The following is a 20,008-nucleotide window of genomic DNA, read 5'->3' on the forward strand; positions in this document are numbered from 1 at the left end:
AAATATTATCCTTTACAAACAGTGTAAAAGGAGGCTAGATGGAGCAACTGGTGATTAAAGAAGACCCAGGAAAGGATTTTGGAAAGGGTAGGATTGAGGCTGGATTTGTGGGACTGGATGTGAGGGGGCATTCAAGGATCAGGAGACTGTATGGGTACCCAGGAAGGAATACTACTTAGGGTGAGAGGCAAGTCAGAAGTCTTGAATACACACAGCAGAAAGAATAAGAGCAGTAATCAAGAGGGACCAGCTGAAAAAGTGCCTCAGAAGTTTGTGATACAAAATCAATGCAGAAGGGGATAGAAAATTGTTGCAGCTCTTACTGCCTTTTGCTTAAATACCATTTTGAGAACAACTCTTAAGACAATATCAAATGAAGCATTTTACCTTGAGATGTGATTGTGGTTTATCACATCTGAGTGGGAATTAATCTCATTGCAGTGTCCCGTGCCTACATGTCGAGGGAAATCTTTTACTGCTCTGCGTAGCTCTCCTCTCACGGTGACGATGGACTGGCAATCAATCAAGTAAGCAATCAGACTGTTAATAAGAGGCAGGTTTTAGATCTCTCATAGTGCCAAATAAACCTATCATTTTCTTGTATTATACTGTGGTTCTTATTTGCAGACAGTGATAAAGTGTATAATAAAAGGTTTGATTAGGAATTTATGTTTTGAAATGATAAAGGTCTATTTGAAATTTATTTCTTATCAGATTCCAAAAAGGATTTGGTGTGCAAGTATGTCCTGTTGCTACTAAGAAATAGTTTAATAGTTTATTAAACTATTTATGTGACTCATTGAATTGGGTGTAGACTGTATACTTCATTCTATAATGAGCTATGAGCGAAATAATATTGTTTTGAAAGTTTAAAATAAAGTATTTCTTGGAAATGGGAGTGTTTCATTTCGCGTTATCACTATCTATGAAGCGTTTTACTATAGATTTTTTTTTCCCCAAAAGTCAGATCATTTTCTGCATGTATGTGTATTTTTAATCCAACAGTATTTCATTTTTCTGGCTACAGTCCCATAACTCATCTTAAAAGGAAAATAATGGGTAGTTTTGAAGTTAGAATACTCTGCAGAAAACCTGGCTGAAACAGGAGCTGGTCTTAAAAAACTAAGAAGCTAGAGTAAAAGTAAGGTAGATTGCTACCAAGCCCTGTCCTAGCTTTACCCACGTCTGTCCTATAAAAACCAAGGCCAACATATGTAATAATTAACTTCATTGTGCTGAGATAGTTAAAAACACTCTATTTTATAAAAGAGAAAATGTTTTAAGACTCCTGAGCCAAATCTTCCCAGTGAGTGGAACAGATTCCAGCCCAAGTGTGCAGGACTGTCACTACTGAAGGGTATGATGAGGGCCTCAGAGGTGTCACAAAAGCGTCACAATAGAATATATGCATAGAAGATTCAGGGCAATTATTTGAACAAAGTCTCTTTGTTGTCAGGTAAATTTAGCAGAAAGGAAATAGGCTTAAGTATTTTAATTGGATTTGAACAACAGTCCACTGATATTAGGAAATCAAACTTAGGGGTAGAGAACTTTGACTTCTGCATTTCTCGTACCCTTGTAACTTTTTCTTTTCTATATTCTGAACACCATTTTGTTTTATCCATCAATACTTTCCCACTTGCTGTTTTCTAAAATTTCAGTATCTCTTGTTTGCTGATGACACTTCTACATGCCCCAAAACTTCTCTTCACTCTTGTAGTGACTGTAGTTTTGGTGACTATTTTGGAGGGCAGGTAGACAAATGTACACACTCATCTTGCCATCCTTAGGTGGAAACTGCTAAAGTTATTTTAAACCATCGCACTTCTTTTTTTTTTTTTTTTCTTTGCTAAGCGGTTGTTTATCTAGCTCAGCACTTTGTGGACCCTAAATAGTTAATATGTATAAGAAAGAACCCCAAATCAGTATGTGTACTGACTGAAAATTGTTTACCTCTTAGAATCCAGGAGTTGATGTCTGATGATCAGCGAGAAGCAGGTCGGATTCCACGAACAATAGAATGTGAGCTTGTTCATGATCTTGTGGATAGCTGTGTTCCAGGGGACACAGTGACTATCACTGGAGTTGTCAAAGTCTCAAATGCTGAAGAAGGTATGTTATAACTCTTTCCTCATTTTGATTGTCCCTCAACAATTTGTCAACATTTGTCTTTTTTTTTTTTTTACAATACTCTTGAATCTCTTTATTTAGGGAGTTCCTTGTTTCTTACATAGGTGGAACTTTTCCTCAGAAGTAAAGGTTTATTTTTTGCTTACTGTGCCATTCTTTTATATTCTACTCAAATCTTTGTAGGGAAAATGAAAATATCAATTACTATATTTCATACTTTGAAATTTACAGGTTCTCGAAATAAGAATGACAAATGCATGTTCCTTTTGTACATTGAAGCAAATTCTGTTAGTAATAGCAAAGGACAGAAAACAAAGGCTTCCGAGGATGGGTGTAAGCACGGAACACTAATGGAATTCTCACTTAAAGACCTTTATGCCATCCAAGAGATTCAAGCTGAAGAAAACCTGTTCAAACTTATCGTCAAGTATGTACGACATTATCTTAGGTTTTATTACATACGTGCATATTGGGATGCTCTTGGCTACAAGTAACAAAAAACTAGTCAAAATGGTTATGTCAACATAAGAACTGTCTAAATCTGTAGAGAATTTTTATGAGTTTATTTGAGCCAAACTGACGACAATTATAGAGAAGCAAAATCTCAACAGATTTAGAAAATCCTCTGGAAAATAGTAGTACTGCAGCTTATTTAATACATTACAGTAAAAAGAGGAGACATAAGAAGGGTTACATGACATCCATTGATGGAAGATTAAGGGGGCGGGAGAAAGCAAAGCAGGGGCAGGGAATTTCAAGGATTGAATAAAAATCTGTACATTGGTAATAATTAATATTTACAGCACATGGAGATGGCATGCGGAGAACACAATAACAATGAGGGTTTCTGTGGTCTCTTGCTCTGCTGCTAATGGTTGTGCTTTGAGGGGTCTGGAAAAGAAAATTACTCTGACATTTCAAAGGTTGTTATCTTAGACAATAGGTTCACTTAAGGTAAAGGTTGACTTTTGTCAAGGAAGCTATAGGGCTGGGACCTGACTATCCATCATGACTTGCTTTTAATTAGGAATTTTTATGTTCAGACTATCGTGTGTGGTTACTTTCAGTGTCTCTGAGTTTGTAAGGCCCACCATGCAGGCCTCCCTGAGCTTGTCAGGTTTAATAAGTGGTCCCCTTTTTTTGTCCACAGTTGCAAACTACAGTTCACAGGCCAAATCCAGCTAACTGCCCATTTTTGTTTGGTCCATGAGCTAAAAAGGTTTTTTCTGTCGAGAGTTAACGACAGAGAACAAGCGGTTTACAGATTCTTACTGTCCAGCCCTTTACAGAAAAGTTTGCTGATCTCTATAAAGAGTAAGGAAATATTAGTCTCACAAGAAGAATGATGAGACAGTGAACTCCAAAGTTATTTCAATTAGTCATATGTAGGGTTTCTTTCTTTCTTTCCTTTTTTTTTTTTTTTTACTTTTAAAAGACAAGGAATAGTCACATAGAAGTATAGAAGTCACTTAAGTTTGATAGGGATTTCATAATATTATTTTATTTCCGTGTTATTGCTCTGTAGTAGAGAAGAAGCAAAGTAGAAGCATTTTTGCTTTACTAGTTAAGAGCTCATTTGTGGAAATAAACCTAGGTTAGAATCCTGCTTAAGCCACTTACTTCCAGTGTGATTGGGGCATGTTACTTGATTTCTCCTTCATTTTAATCATCTAGTACTTCTCTCAGGAGGTTGTTCTGAAGATTAAATGAGATTTTGTATGTACTTAACATAAGTATTAACTATTAACATAATTAACTGTTAACATGTTAACTAATAAATTCTGTTACTGTGATACCTTTTTGACAACTTTTGGATAATTTTGAAGAAATGGGAGAAAATTAGACTAAGTAATAAATATACCTAAGAGAGGTGAAGAACTAATGTTTTGAAATGCATTGTGTTAGAAAAATTGATCTTGTCATGCTTTCCTCTTTATGGCTATGGGCTCTAGGAGAATTTGACACTTTTTCTTCTGCCTTTAATATGTTAATTAGCCAACTAAGAAAAGTATGGAGTTCTTTAAGGGTTTTTGTCCAGAAATTCTCAGAGCTTTCCTCTGAATACTTAGCCAGATGAACCGCTCTGGGAGAGGTGCTGAACCAGGGTGAGGATATCATCTGGTGAGAATTGATGGTGTGGTGAGTGGTCTGTATCAGCAGGGGCTGAGGAGCTATCTGATTGAGGATCAGAACACCTCTGATTGGTTCTTCTCACTTGTTATAAATAAAAATGAACATTTGTAGTGGTCTTCTGCAGCATTTATAGAAGATAAGTTAGTTTGAAAAACTTGGGTTTTCTTCCCACAGTTGTTTTTACCATTCTAAGTTTGACCTCAACATCAGAACTAGAATTTTTTTTTTTTAAATGGCACTCCATTGCTAATCTTGCCAGGATTCACAAACTAGGCAGGGTGCTTGTTTTTGTAAATAAAGTTCTATTAGAATACAGCCTCACCTATTCATTAACATATTGTTGATGATTGCTTTAGACAAACTGGGTAGTTGTGACCAAGACAATAGAACTGAAAATACTTACTTTTGGCTTTTTAAGAAAAACTTTATGGGCCCTTGCTGGATTAACAAAATGGAGGAGGACCACGAAAGGAGAGTAAAGACAGAGGACGGTTCCTCTTAGTTTCCGTTACTTCAGAAGCAATGATTTGAGAAGTGTGGTTTATTTGGGAGGTGATCCCCAGATATACTGGTAGAGGAATAGGGAAGTGAGACAGAGAAAGGATGACAGTCAGTGTATGGTGGGTGCCTTGGTGAACAGGTTAGTTATTAGCATCTGGGGGCTTAATCCTCCTGAAGCCTCTAGGACACTAGACTGTGTAGAACTCAGTATTTTTCCATCCAAGGACCTAGATTTGGAGCTGCTCCTGGGAATATTAGATAACTCAGCACTTCTAGCCTGCCCAGTCTGTCTGCGGCCATAGACAGCCCTTTGACAGACAAGTGCAGGTGCTTGGTAGGGAGCCACCAGCAGTTATGCAGAAACATGCTGAACAGTGAGCGCCACGGGAATATGGCAGGACACTGACATCCATATTTATATGTATTAAAAGGGATAATGAGTCACAGCTTACTCTTTAATATATCTCTTCCACCCTATTTTTTGTGTTCCTTGTTTGTACCATTGATAAATGTAAATATACTTTATATTCATATATGGTCTTAGTTATTCTGATCCTTTGAATTAAACTGAAACAATGAAATTTTATCCCCTCTTAAAATATGTATGCAGTTCATTTTTAGTCTCCTTTTAATGATTTGGCTGCGCAAATCAAAAGATGTTTGTGCACATGAAATACAATATAATTCTGTATCCTAAAGTAGAAAACCATGATTATGATCCATTTTAAAGGCTGGTAACATAAAGAGATCAACGGTATATTTGGTTACTTTAAAATACTTTACAAGTATTCTGTGTCCCTTACACACTGATACAATTTTTAAGCATTCTTCCCTTTATAGGTTAACCAAAATTTTTGAGAAATTTACTGTTAGAATAAAATTTCTTGAGTTATTTGATGGGTTGTAAATTTTTTATTTTTGTCTTTTTTTGGTGCAAAATAAAATTAAGCAAACTGTAAAGTAGATGTAATAGATTAATGAAGTATAAGTTAAAATTTATATTTTAAGTCATATTCTGTTTTTCAGCTCACTTTGTCCTGTCATTTTTGGCCACGAAGTAAGTATTTTGCTGCATCTTTGCTTAAAAATAAAAATAAAAATAAAATATGGTAAAAATAAAATATGAAGACTTTATAAAAAATAGCTAATTTCTATTGGCCAGTTATTCTTATTTTAATATGAATTGTTATTCTCCATAAATGAATGCTAGGACAGGCAAACTACAACCCTTTTTAAGAAAAAGCTGGTTCAATCATATCTTTTTTTAAAAAAATCCCCAAATAAATGTTGTAAACTGAAAGGAGGAGCACCCCTTTTGCTAGTCATCTTTATGTTTTTCTCACTCCTGTATTTTTATTTCCCTTTCACACTTGAGCTTGTTAAAGCAGGTTTGGCATTAGCACTCTTTGGAGGAAGCCAGAAATATGTGGATGACAAAAATAGAATTCCAGTTCGAGGAGACCCACATGTCCTTGTTGTTGGAGATCCAGGCTTGGGAAAGAGTCAGATGCTACAGGTAGGAATTTTACCTTTTGTTTATAAAATACATGAATAAATAGGAGGTGAACACAGTGTAAATATATATATATGCCTTACTGTTAAAATGTATAGCCGAAACTTATCAGATTTCGTTAACACAATGCCACCTAAAAATCAATTAATTAATTAATTAAAAGCAAATAATTCATTGAACAATAGAAAAACTAAAATAAAAATAAAATAAAATACATGAATCAACTAAATAAAGGAACAAACAAAACAGAAACAGATCCATAGATACAAAGAACAAATTGATGGTTGCCAGATGGGAGGGGAGAGTGGGGGATTGGGTGAAAAAGGTGAGGGGATTAAGTAAAAATTGGTAGTTACAAAATAGTCACAGGGATATAAAGTACAGCATAGGGAATATAGTCAATAATATGGTAATAACTATACTGATTGGTACTATAGTAATCAGGGAGATCATGCCATAAATTAAATAACTGTCTAACCACTGTGTTGTACACCTGAAACTAATATAAAATAATATTAAATGTCAGCTGTAATTTTAAAAAATGTATGAATAATTCATAAATGAATTTTCTCACAAAGCATGGAGTGTTCATGTTTCAGAGGATATAGGTTGTCTGATGGTATGAGTGAATTGGAGTTTGTGTGAATAATGTGTAACTTGTATCTGACCATCTTTTCAAATTGAGCCAGTCTTCTGTCACACAGGCTGCACAGGCATGCTGATCTGTTGAGATGTTAACTGTTGTGAAACATTAGCCATTTCTCTAACACCTTTTTTTTGTATCCAGCATTGCTTTGCTACTCTTCATTGTGACCTCACCTATGAACAGAATAGCTCAAGAAAGTAAAGCAGGGTCACTCATTCTCTCTTCACACAACTCCATAAGCACTGTATTGGGCTTTCATAATAATCTGATAAAGGTAAGAGGCATGTCGATATACATTTCAACTACTTCTGAGTACAAAGCAAGACAGCTTCTATGAGCAGTCCTTTGTCGGTCCCCAAGAAATTTCTGCCTCTGCCATTCAGAGTCTAGTAGTTCTCCTTTCAAGGGCTTATGATGGCCTGAGAAGGTGCTTTTTGGAATGCCTGTGGTTTTCTTGGAGTGACACCTAGTAAGCCAGCCATAATGTCCTTTCTAAGAATGCCCATGTTCTTCCTCTGACCCCTTTCCCCACATATGGAAAAATGTGGCCAGACCAGGGTCTCCCTTTCTCTTCGGTAAATGGTAGTCCTGTGACTATTGAATCTGTCTGTGGGCTGGGAACCCTGGCTACATATTAGAATCACCTTTGGAGCTCTCCGAAACTACATTGATGCCCAGGCCAAGTGAATTAAGAGTCTCTGGGTTAGGGTCCTAGTATCTGTATGTGTATAACCTTCCACAGGTGATTCTGATGTGCAGCCAGGATTGAGAACTGCTTTGATCTCATTGTTGCACAATAGACCCACTGTCTTTCATGTCAGAATGATTATTTCCTGTGGCTGAATGTCAAACCAGCCATTATTTTAATTTCTAATCTGGCATTTCATTCATGTTGTCACATTTTGTTCCTTTTGACTAACGGGACCTATATTAAAAAAAAAAAAAAAACTGTTCTGAGCCCTTGCTATAAGTCTGACACAGAGTACCCAGTTATAGGTGAAATAGTAGACAAAAATGAAAACAGAATACCTCGTCAGAATATGCATACAGAACGTACATGGGATTTTAAATTGTTACAGCTTTCTTTTCTATCTTTTGTGGTGTTGTGTGTGTGTGGGCATGTGCACGTGTGCAATTTTTTGTATTATAGGTATAAGCCTGGTTTAACCTCCATAGTGTTTGATTATCTGTACAAATTGTTTAATTTCTACATTTCGTTTATAGTATGTAAAACTTCATTTTTCTTTGTTATTTACAAACTATGTCTTGGCAGATAATCGTTCTAAAATACATTTAAGGCACTGAAAATGTTTTGATACCAAGCAAAATGACAATGTCAGCTTTTCATATTTTTTAGACTTGGAATAATGCCTTTTAAAACCCTTGGCTCAATTTAAAAATAGGAGCTGTAATATTAGTTGAAATTAAATATTGTAAATAGTGGAGAGTATCACATGCAAGTCTGCTAGCCCTACTAAGCCAGGGTTTTTAAAAAACAAGGCTAACACTGACAGGAGTTGGTTATTTTATATTTTTAATCTCCCTTTCCTCTGACCATTTAGTAAACAATCAAATTCTCAGACTAACAAGAAATTACAAGTAACAAACACAATTATAGCTACTATTTATAAGCCAGGCACCGTAGTGTCCCTTGGGTCATGCACTGCCAAGTCCAGATCACTCTGACATAGATAACAGTGTGAATGCTGTCTGCTAGAGTTGTGCAGTGCGTAACCATATACAGTGGCCTTGCATTGGGCACTTATTGTGTGCCAGGTACCAGGTTAAGGGCCTTACATACACAATCTCATTTATTCCTCAGGGCAATATGTGATAAAACATAAGGAAGGTGAGGCTCAGAGAGGTCTGAGAGCAGCACAGTTGATACATGGTACAGCCAGGATTATAACAGTTCTGCCTCACTGAAGGTTCATGCTTTTAACTGTTGTGCTGTTTGACTACTTTCCTGATCTGCCATAGATTATTTACTCAGAAGGTGAGCATTATTGAGCCATTTTATTACTTATGTTTAAAGAAGCATTGAACCTTTTGAAATTAAAATTGGTACTCATATATTTGCTATTTGAACTTGAAAGTGAAGCATAAAATGGAATTTTGTATTCACATGCGCACAGATAACAGTCAGGCATCCTGGGTTTGAGTGAATCCTGACACTTCACCCTTCATAGCTGTGTGAGTTACTCTATCAGTACATGGGGAAGTAGGAATACTGTCCTCTTACTGTGGTGGTGAAGATTATATGGTAAAGCTCTTAGAAGAATACCTGGCATGGAGCTAACATTTGTGAGCAATGACTGTTAGCTATTATTTCCCTTTTGCTTTGGCTGATTCTCTTAAACTTTTTGTTTCCTCAGGCAGTGTGCAGTGTCGCTCCACGTGGCGTGTATGTTTGTGGTAATACCACTACCACCTCTGGTTTGACTGTAACTCTTTCAAAAGATAGTTGGTCTGGAGATTTTGCTTTGGAAGCTGGTGCCCTGGTGCTTGGTGATCAAGGTAAAAGACCAAAGGAAATAATAATAATTCTGGCAATAATAATAATATTTTTAATATTGTAAAGAACAATAACAAAAACTCCCAAGAATATGTGACAGACTCTATGTATCCTGCAAAACGTAAAATATTTACACCTGCTCCTTTACAGAAAACTTTAAAACTTTGAAAAGTGCTAGTCAAAGTAGTAGCTTGACTTTGTTCCTACACTGTATTAGTAATCTCGAGACTTTCTAGTAATACCATCAATTCCAGAGAGGTATGGACTGACTGACCTTGGAGCTGGCATGGCTTACTTGGTCATAGAGTTGGTGACAGCAGTTTAACCACAGCAAAGTCCTCTGGAGATGACCACCTAACTGCTCATGGTATGAGGAGGAGGGGAGGAAACACATTATAAGGTAATGTTAGAGAGTCTCCAATAACTTGTGGATTAGATGTAATAATATACCTGACACATAAAATGCCTTCAGTCAGTGGTGGGTCTTTACATTATGTTTAAAGAGGTTAAGTGATTTCTCTACAATTGTATGGTCAGCACTTGGTATTGCTGAGAACTGCATTCGAGTCTTCTGACTTTAGAGCCATGCTTTTCTTTCCAAATCATATTGCCCTTCTGTTCCCAAAAGACCTGGCTCAAATAGCAAGCACATTTTTCTTGAAACCCTTCCAGATTCCCTTTCCTCTTTTAACCTCCCCCCACCCACAGGAAATTCATCTTATATAATTATGCATGCTCTTAGAGTTGTTGAAGTATACTATTTTGAATGTGTATATTTCTTATCTCACCTGTTTGAAATTAGACCTTTAAGCTTTTTGAGGGTCACTCTCATATCTTCTTCCTTTTTGTGACCCTCACAGCATAGTGCCTTGCCTATGGAAAATGCCGAATAAGTATATATTACATAAAAATTAGTTAAATAAGACATGTGTTTTATTGCTGTAAAAACAATCAGAGATTCTCTACTATGACATTTTATAATTTTAACTGCTGGAAACAAATGGAAATACTTTTTTATTGTGGAATAATTTCCATTCTGTAAGATTTGGAACTTGACCAAATGACAAATTTTTGTCTGTATTATATTACTATTATTATAGGTATCTGTGGAATTGATGAATTTGATAAGATGGGGAGTCAACATCAAGCCTTGTTAGAAGCCATGGAACAGCAAAGTATTAGTCTTGCTAAGGCTGGCATGGTTTGTAGCCTCCCTGCAAGAACTTCCATTATTGCTGCTGCAAATCCAGTTGGAGGACACTACAATAAAGCCAAAACAGTTTCCGAGAATTTAAAGTAAGTCTCTTCAGATATTTATACCTTTGATATATAGAATCCCTATAAATCAATAAGAAAAAGGTAACCGAAGATATAATGAGTAGTTCACAGATATTACAAGTTTCCAGTAAATGTATAAAAATGTATTTGAACACTAAAAATTAAAACAATGAAATACCATTGATACCTTCCTTATTGGCAAACATTTTAAATAGTAAGAATCATCGTTGGCAAAGGGATGGAGAAATGGGTTCTCACATATGCAATTTAGCATTTTGAAGGACAACTTGGCATGTTCATCACTGTAGTAAATGTACATTCTGTTTGTTCCTGTCAATTCTTTTGGGAATTATATTCACAAAAATAGTCACACGAATGCACAAAGCTATAATTATAGGTTGAGTATTATCACATTGTTTATCACTGCCAAAGACTAGAAACAGCAAAATGTTCATCGATAGGAAAGAGGTTAAACTATACAGTAAGACTATACTGGAAAGAGGCAATTACAAGAATGAAAGATGTTGTAAGTACTGATATGGGAACATGTCTGTTTTTTACTGTTAAGTGAAAAGAGCACATTACACACTTACATATGTGGAATGATCCCTCTTTTTGTCTGAAAACAATGTTTTATATCTGTATGTGCATATGCTTTCTCTTCTAATTTGTTCTGTACAGGTTGGACAAAATGTATGTGAAGGGGAAAATAAATTCAAGCAATGCAAAAGGGAGAAAAAGACAAAAGAATGCCTCATCTGAAAAACTGCAACCTTAAATTCTAGTGGGAAAAAGTTTATTTCCTAATGTTTAATAATGTGTACTTCTAATATAGAAATGGTACATAATAAAATATACAGTTGTACTTTGAGATTCTGAGTATTTCTCTACCACTACCACCAAAAAAAAAGTCAATCTATTAGTTTTTTCTTAGTAAAATGACAAAGTACTATAAGAAAGATCAGAAGGATTCTATTGAACAGGATCCCAGGGACATGGGTTCTGGATTTTAGTGGTACCGCAAACCTGCTTTGGGATGTTGATCAAATTTGTCATTCTGGATTTATTTTCTTATCTCAAATACAGGAGTTATCTGATTGGTGGGTTCAGAGAATAAGAGTAAGAGTATAACATTTTTATTGTAATGACAAATTAGATGGCTCTTTAGGAAAAAAAAAATGGCCTTTTTGCTTCTAAATGGGTGCTTTGAGAGACTCAGAGTATTGGTGAGGCAACAGATATAGAAATTTAAACTACTCAGCTAGATAATCACTGATGTATCGTGTAGCATTCTGGCTTAAAAGTTCAATGATCCAAAATCATAGGTAGTGATACAGAACACAGGAGAATTCAGCGATTTTGGTGGTGGAAAAGGCCATGTTCCCAACCTATCAAAGGTAAGGCTGTGCACATGTTGAAGGGCATATGGCATGGTGTCTCTGGAGTTGCTGGGTGTGTTGAATTCAAAAGGTATTGCTTATTCCTTTAAACCCTTTTTAAAGTTTACATGAAACTTGAGTAGTAAACAACAAAGTCAGCGGTTTTCTAGGTTTTTAGTTTGTTTTGATTCCAATCAGTGTTTCTTCTTTCTTTCATGCCTCTTTAGAATGGGGAGTGCCCTGCTGTCGAGATTTGATTTGGTCTTTATCCTGTTAGACACCCCAAATGAGGATCATGATCACTTACTCTCTGAACACGTAATTGCAATAAGAGTTGGAAAGCAGAGAACTGTTAGCAGTGCTACAGTAGCTCGTATGAATAGTCAAGATTCAAATACTTCTATACTTGAAGTGGTATCTGATAAACCATTATCAGAAAGACTAAAGGTATAAATTTCTTCTTAATCATTCAGTTCACTTCTGTTTCAATGTCAGAGTTCAGAGTGTTGCTTATTGTAGAGCAGTAGTATATCAACTTTCATACCAAATCTTTTATATTGATACTAGGCTTTATGTAAACTCCATTTGAAGTAATCTAACTCAGCTAGGCCAAGAGCTAGAACTACAGTGTATCTGTCTTATCTGGAGCGTCTTTATGAATTTTATATTTATCTAAACAAGTTATTTTAGCAGAAAGATTTTACTTGTTATTTATCCTTGTAATCTTGGGCCTTTTTATCATGCATTAGGTGGTTCCTGGAGAAACAATAGATCCAATTCCCCATCAGCTATTGAGAAAGTACATTGGTTATGCTCGTCAGTATGTCTATCCAAGGCTATCCACAGAAGCTGCTCAAATTCTTCAAAATTTTTACCTTGAGCTCCGGAAACAGAGCCAACGGTTAAATAGCTCACCAATCACCACTAGACAGCTGGAATCTCTGATTCGTCTAACGGAGGTTTGTTTGTTTTAAGTTCATGGTTTTTTGGCTTAAGAAAGGGGACAGAGGACTAATAGTATTTCTCTCAGTTTTCTGCATGATTGATTTGTTTTTCAAAAGATTTGTTCATATTTTTAACATGTTAAAGTATAGCCACTTTCTAGGCACAGGACCAGTTAATTACTATACAACCATTTTTTTTTTTTTTTTTTAAATGACGCAGGAAACTCCTGTAGTGTGAAGAGTGGTTAGGTTAACTAAAGATGTTGAGATTCAAAGTTGAGTATATGGGAACGTGGAATGTGTCAAATACCTTGAGTATTTGACTTGAAACACGACAGGTCTGTAAGGATAGTGCCTAGTTTTCTAAGTTCTAGTCACAGCTATGGAATACCGAGAGAACCCTGGCAGTTAAAATTAGCTGGGTCAGAGTTTGGGTTTTTTGCTTCGAAAATCTGATTAACTCCTCTTTGTTGTTTTAACAGACTGGTTAAGCATGACTTGTTGAAAGTTAAAGGAAAGGAAAAATCAGGTGTATTTCATAATCAACTCTTCTGAGATGAATACTCAGAAAGATGTTAGTAGATAAAAAATAGTTTTTAATCCATATTTTAAATGAGTGATTATTTTTATATTCAGGTTTTCAAATCACTTTTTAAATTCCAACTTTCATATTACAACTCCCTTCCCCAAAAGTCAGTTTTTGTGTGAAATGAATAAATGAAAGAAGCTTAGACATACTGTATCTACTCAAACAAGATTAATATATTTATAATCTTTTGTTATCTGAAAATGGTTGTATTTCAAAGGCACGAGCAAGGTTAGAATTGAGAGAACAAGCAACCAAAGAAGATGCTGAGGATATAGTTGAAATTATGAAATATAGGTAAGAATAAAAATTTTAATGTTTTACATGAAATACCAGTCATCTTTCCATCTCTATTATAGATTTAATTAAACAAAGCAAAATTGTTTTTATTTTGCTCATTGGATCACATTTTCCTCTGAACAAACTCTGCTTTCTTGGTTTAAAATATTTTAAAGTGGCTTGCTCCCATCCTGTTTACCATCCACCAAAACACTATTTTTTTGTAAATAGCATATGACTTACACTGTTCCATACCTTTTTTTTTTTAATTTGACATTATATCCAGAGATCTTTCCCTATTATGACATAGTAACTTCCTCCTTTTTTACAGCTACATAGTAATGTATTGTTTAGATACACCATAGTTTAACCAGTCCCCCATTGCTAGATACATGAACGTTTCCATTCTTTTGCCATTACAAACAATGGTACAATTGAGTACTCTCTGTAAGATACTTCATATGTGGATAAGTGTATACCTGTATGAGAAATTCTCAGAAACGATATTTCTGGGTCCAAGGGTAAATAAATACATTAGGATTTTTACAAATATTTCTAAACTGTGTCCTTTGTATTTTACATCATTTGGTAGAAAAGAAAAAAAATTTATATTTTAACTGATCATATATGTCTACCTTAGACATTTTTTCAACCAGTGAAAGTGAAAGCTGATTATTTTAGGTAGGTTTTTCTTTCAGTTAAAAAATATTTTTAATAGGTTCACACATTCATATGCTTCAAAATTCCAATGTTCAAAAAGTATATCCTGTTTATTAGCCACCTAGTTCTTCTTCCTCTTTCCCCAGTGGCAACAGATATCTTTTGTGTGACTTTCAGATATAAAATACCCATCAGAACTCTCTATCTGTGTATTCTTTTTCCTCTTTTATAAAGACATGCCATATACATTATATACCTTGTTTTGGTCATTTAAAATGCAGATCTTGGAGATCATTCCATATATTTGGAAATATAGTGCCAAAAGAGTTTTATTTTTTACAACCGCCTAGTATTCCATTGTGTGGATGTATTATAATTTAGAAATTTGTTCTTTTCAATATGCTTTCACAGCAATTAAAATATAACTCTATTAGGAATCTACTTTTCCAAGGCCAAAAAAATATAGTAAAGATGAAATAATTTTGTTATTTTGTTAAGTAATTTCTATTTAAAAGTAAATGGATTTTTTGTTTTCCTAAGAGCTCCTATTCCGGGCTTACTCAGTCAGAAGCAGATGACTTTACATAGTTGTTCCTCTGGCTCTGAGTAAAAATGGCACAGCATAGTTGGAAGAGCACAGGCATGAGAGTCTGACCCAGCTGCCCCAGCAAGTTATACTCTTGCTTCTCAGTCTCCTTTTGTGTGAAACACACCACAAAAGATTGTGCTCTGAGATATCATGCAACGAAGCTATATTAAGTGACAAATATGATTCTGGCACCTTAGTGGACATCCAGTAATTATTGGACACTATATGACTTCTAGTGCTAGCTTTGATGATATTAATGAGACTGAGCAGATACTCCTTTCTCTGGCTCATATAACCCACTGAAGCCTTCAAAACTGGCAGATCTCACATTATAGGTTAGAAGTTTCCAAAATTATTACCCTTTTCAAAGAATCTTGGGTCTAGTCTTCAATGCTCTCCATCTAAATTTTCTAGTAGCTCTAACCCTACAGATCCTTTATCCCCTTCCTCACAGGGAGAGACTTTAACTGGTTGTCTCTTCATCCCCAGCTGGTACTGGCCTGTCATTGGAGGCCACTCTTTTCCCTCTGCTGCCTCTAGAAGCATGCTATATGGGGAGAAGGGCACCCATGCTACACCCTGCAGATCTAAGCATTAAGCTGTAATTTGTTTCTTACCTTTGCAGGCAGCCTATGAACAAAGGGGAGCCTTTCTCTTTAATTCAATGTTTCAGGATTTGTCAGCAACAGTGAGGTTACGTTTGAGGTTTTTGAAAGATTTAAAGACTCTAGAATTGACAGCTCTTATTTCTTTATTGCTAATGCCAAAGAACTGCCTTACAATGAGTAAAATCATTAACAATTAATGACTATCAACCCTTTCAAACAGTTCCTAACATATTACTTTCTATGTCTAAATACCCTATTGGTTTAGTATCACAGTGTTGAACCATCAATTATCTCTTTTATGTGATTCAGTACTAGGGTTTGAGGAGCCTTATAGGTGAAAATTTTACCAAGCTAACTTCTTTCCTCCTCCACTTGACTTCATTATGTCGGAGTCCCTCCAGTTGCCATTTATAAGCAACCAGATAGTCTAGGAATTACTAGACTTTCCCATACAACATGCTGCTCGTGGCTAGTATATGAAATAAAAAGAATGGCCACAAATACCAGTTGCCTTCCTGACTTCTGGTAGGATACCAGACCAATAAGAAATATGAAACTGCCCTAACAGTGATCAGTGATCCTTTTTTCACTCAAAACACACTCAACCTAACCAAAATTCCAGAAAAGTTGGATTCTTTTTTTCCTATTAAAAAACAAGGACCACGCAACAGCAAGTTCTTATTTAATGGCAAGTTGCTGCCTCTTTGTTTACAATCTAGAATATGTTTCTTTCTGTGCATACTGTGCTTAAATACTCCACCTTTGGGGGTGGGGCTAAGATTGCCACTTCTGGTTTCCTTTCCTTTTTAATGATCTCTTATCCTTTGGGTCTTCTGGTGCCTGGTTTGACTGAAAATGTCATATATTTCTACTTCGTAGAATGTTGGCTGTCAAACAAATGAAAGGTCAAACTACCCCGATCACCCTCTCTCTTACCTGCAACATTCTCTTCGAGGCTTTACCCTTACTCAGTTTCCTTAGGCCTCAGACCCCAGACTTTGCCTGAAGCAGCCATCTGGTGCTTCTCCACAATAAATCCACTGGTCTGTGGACACCATGGATTATTTCTCATATCTGAGCATTACACTTAAGCAAAGTAAATTGTGCTTTACCTTTTCAATAAAAATGCCATATTGTTCATTTATGATTAGTTCTGCATGTCTGAATAATCATGTCAGTCAGCGTTTGTATGGTCTTTTCCATCCAAGAGGAACTCTTGGGCATTTCTGTATGGAGCTTTGTACTTGTTTTCTACAGCTTCTCAAAGTAGCCTTGCTGGTAAATGTGATTTAGTTTCAGACTGTCCATTTAATTCTGGGCTTCTGAAAAAAAAGAGGCCTCATTTTTAAATGAAACGTCACCCACGTGAGATTACTAGTTTGTTTCTTTGAATTGTCTTGAGAAAGAGATTACCAGTTTGTTTCCTTAAACTGAATGTTTTTTACTGGCTTTTATGAAAATTTTCAGATAAAAGATAATAGTTTGATTCCAAATGATTGGAATTGCGTGGCATAATTGCCGTGGTAGAGATTAAGACCTAGTTAAACACATTGAGACTAGACTGTGAATTATCTGTTATTCTTAACATGCTTTCTGTCCTCACTCTACACTCTGTGAGCAGAGGAGACTTGTCTGTCACATTTACCAGTATGAATTCCTGGGACCCAGAATCATGCCTAGTGCACAGTAGGCCCTCAGTAAATGTACTGCATTGATGATGAAGTTGATCTTAGTAATCATCTTTCATTCATTTACTCTTCCATTTCAGAGTTTCCATCTCTTCAGCTTTTAAATGTTTGCTCTTCATGTGGTTTTGAACCTGTAAAATTACATTTTAACTGGGAAACAGAAGCCTAAATAAGAAAAATCTAAACTGTGATATAGTTCATCATAATTATCAGAGCACATAGCTATAAAACATATGTTTATTAGCAACAGTTCACATAAACTTTCTCTTAAAATTGAAAATATACTAGGATGCAGAAGAGAACAGAGCTACCTTCAAATGTGAGAGATCATTGTGAGTTCCATTTCAGGAAAGCGGCTTAAATATTTTACCTATATTTCTTTAAATCCGAAACAGTATAGCTCAGATTCAAATCCCAAATATGCCACTCAACCTTTGGCAAGTCACTTAACTTTACTAGAATTTTGTTTCTTCATCTGTAAAATAGGAATAAAAATAGTCATAGGATTGCTTGGGAGGACTAAATAGGATAGCATATGGTAAATAAATATAGTTAAAGTAAATGTTAGCTATTATAATTAATGTGGTAGCCTAAAGCATTTTTGACAACTGTATGAGAAATAAGCATGTGATAAATTATATGGTAGAAAAGTTCATCATAAAAGCCTTAAATAAGATTGTATTATCTTTCAGGGGAAACATACTCATCTATCTTATTGTTTTATCATTTATTACAGTCTTAGTTGAATGACACACATTCCTATTTGTACAGTTCATTCTCTTTTATAGGCTCTCATCTCTTTAGGGAACAAAATGAAGCTGTTTTTAATAACCCTTTAAACTCATTCCTATGAGCTCCTTAAGAGTGGTAATTTAATTGTACCTGTTTTGTTCACCACTGTAAGCCCACTGCTTAGGTGACCAATTTACATTTGATTAATTTCTGATTAAATAACATCTTTGCCTATGAGTCTGGCTATGAGATTATATCTGTCTCATCAATATAGGCAGAGAATTCAGGTAAGGAATCAGCAACAGGGCTGCATTAGAGAGGATGGCTAATTGTATCTAACTAGTGTTTTCAGATTTCTGGCTAAAATTTATTGTCAAGTGTGCATTTCTTTCCTTAATGATACTGTAAAAATAAGAGGAAGCAGCAGAGAATGGAGGTAATAGATGTATCTTTTTAATATCTAACAGTCATTACTACAAGTCAGTGGAATCCTTCTAGTTCATTTCCAGAATATTGTAAGCACTGTAAGGTATTTATGTTACAGTCTATCCACTTTATATTTTTATGCATTTGTTTTCAAATTTAGAAGTTTCTTAAGAGTGATAACTGTATCCAAAATATTTTTATCCCCAGTTCATGCCATAGTGAATTTCAATAAATACTGTCTTGGCTATGTGAGGCCTCATAGCTACTTTCACATTTTTCTTATAATCTGGAGGCCTGGAATAAAAATTTCTACAGGCATGCCACATTGGGTAACTTTGTTTTTCTTCCCCTCCTATTAAGTATGCTGGGAACTTACTCTGATGAATTTGGGAACCTAGATTTTGAGCGATCCCAACATGGTTCTGGAATGAGCAACAGGTCTACAGCAAAAAGATTTATTTCTGCTCTCAACAACATTGCTGAAAGAACTTACAATAATTTATTTCAATTTCATCAACTTCGACAAATTGCCAAAGAGTTAAACATTCAGGTATGATAAACCAAATACTTAATAAATATTTTTATAATAATGCCAGCAGGTCTTTATTAATGTATAATAGAACTTTTAAATATCAAAAGATTTAGATTAAGAGAACAAAATAGGCATTTGTGGAGTATTTAAAAATATAAGCTTGTTTTCTTTTTTAAGCTATGAAATTAGCTATGCAGAGCTTTTTAAAAAAACATTTTTTATCTTTACAATTGTATGTTACTGTTTGAGAGATTAATTTTTAGAAATCATAGTTTTTACATTAATTAGTAGGCTAACTCTTTTGATGTTTTCTTCCAGGTTGCTGATTTTGAAAATTTTATTGGATCACTAAATGAGCAAGGTTACCTTTTGAAAAAAGGCCCAAAGGTTTACCAGCTTCAAACTGTGTAAAAGGACTACCAAGCTGGGACTTTCTAGGTTTATTAGCAGTTTAAAGCCATCTCAAGAATTAAGACTGTGCAGAAAAAATACCATTTTCTGAAAAATGACATCCCAAAAGTAATGTAACAGGAAAAGAGAATCGAACTAATATAAAAAGTGATGGTCATTTGTTAATTTTTACTTCTAAAGGTTAAAAATAAACTGTTTATATCTGTTTATCTGAATGACATAAATTACTTACAGTTTTGTTTTTGACCTGTCTTCTTATTATAGTTTTGCATACCAAATATCCATCTGAGGAAGCATTCACAAAGTTACATTTTAGTGTTTAAACAGTTCTCACACCAAAAAAAAAAAAAAAAAAAATGAATTTAGATGTTTCAGAAATAAATTGAAACCAACTTTCAATTCCAAAAACATTTAGTAATATTTTATATTGATATATTTACCTTAACATTGTAGCTACT

The 20,008-nt window shown here is 35.1% G+C and overlaps 1 protein-coding gene across 6 annotated transcripts in view; it reads left to right on the forward strand.

The window, feature by feature from the left end:
- MCM8 (minichromosome maintenance 8 homologous recombination repair factor) overlaps positions 1-19,768 on the forward strand; it is a 29,933-nt gene extending 10,165 nt beyond the window's left edge. For 5 of the 6 annotated variants that reach the window (XM_016156435.2, XM_016154871.2, XM_036229652.1 and 2 more), the window contains exons 8-19: positions 442-527; positions 1,961-2,112; positions 2,362-2,557; positions 5,791-5,821; positions 6,140-6,280; positions 9,299-9,440; positions 10,539-10,734; positions 12,323-12,542; positions 12,845-13,054; positions 13,846-13,922; positions 18,968-19,157; positions 19,458-19,768. In XM_016156435.2, coding sequence (XP_016011921.2) covers positions 442-527; positions 1,961-2,112; positions 2,362-2,557; positions 5,791-5,821; positions 6,140-6,280; positions 9,299-9,440; positions 10,539-10,734; positions 12,323-12,542; positions 12,845-13,054; positions 13,846-13,922; positions 18,968-19,157; positions 19,458-19,550 — 1,734 coding nt within the window. In that variant the 3' untranslated portion in view covers positions 19,551-19,768. Of the gene's footprint in view, positions 1-441; positions 528-1,960; positions 2,113-2,361; positions 2,558-5,790; positions 5,822-6,139; positions 6,281-9,298; positions 9,441-10,538; positions 10,735-12,322; positions 12,543-12,844; positions 13,055-13,845; positions 13,923-18,967; positions 19,158-19,457 lie in introns of those variants that run through there. The other variant, XM_036229654.1, reaches the window with a different exon arrangement.
- Positions 19,769-20,008: the final 240 nt, after the last annotated feature.

The sequence above is a fragment of the Rousettus aegyptiacus genome, unplaced genomic scaffold (genome assembly GCF_014176215.1).
Source record: "Rousettus aegyptiacus isolate mRouAeg1 unplaced genomic scaffold, mRouAeg1.p scaffold_m13_p_12, whole genome shotgun sequence".
NCBI classification, from domain to species: domain Eukaryota; kingdom Metazoa; phylum Chordata; class Mammalia; order Chiroptera; family Pteropodidae; genus Rousettus; species Rousettus aegyptiacus.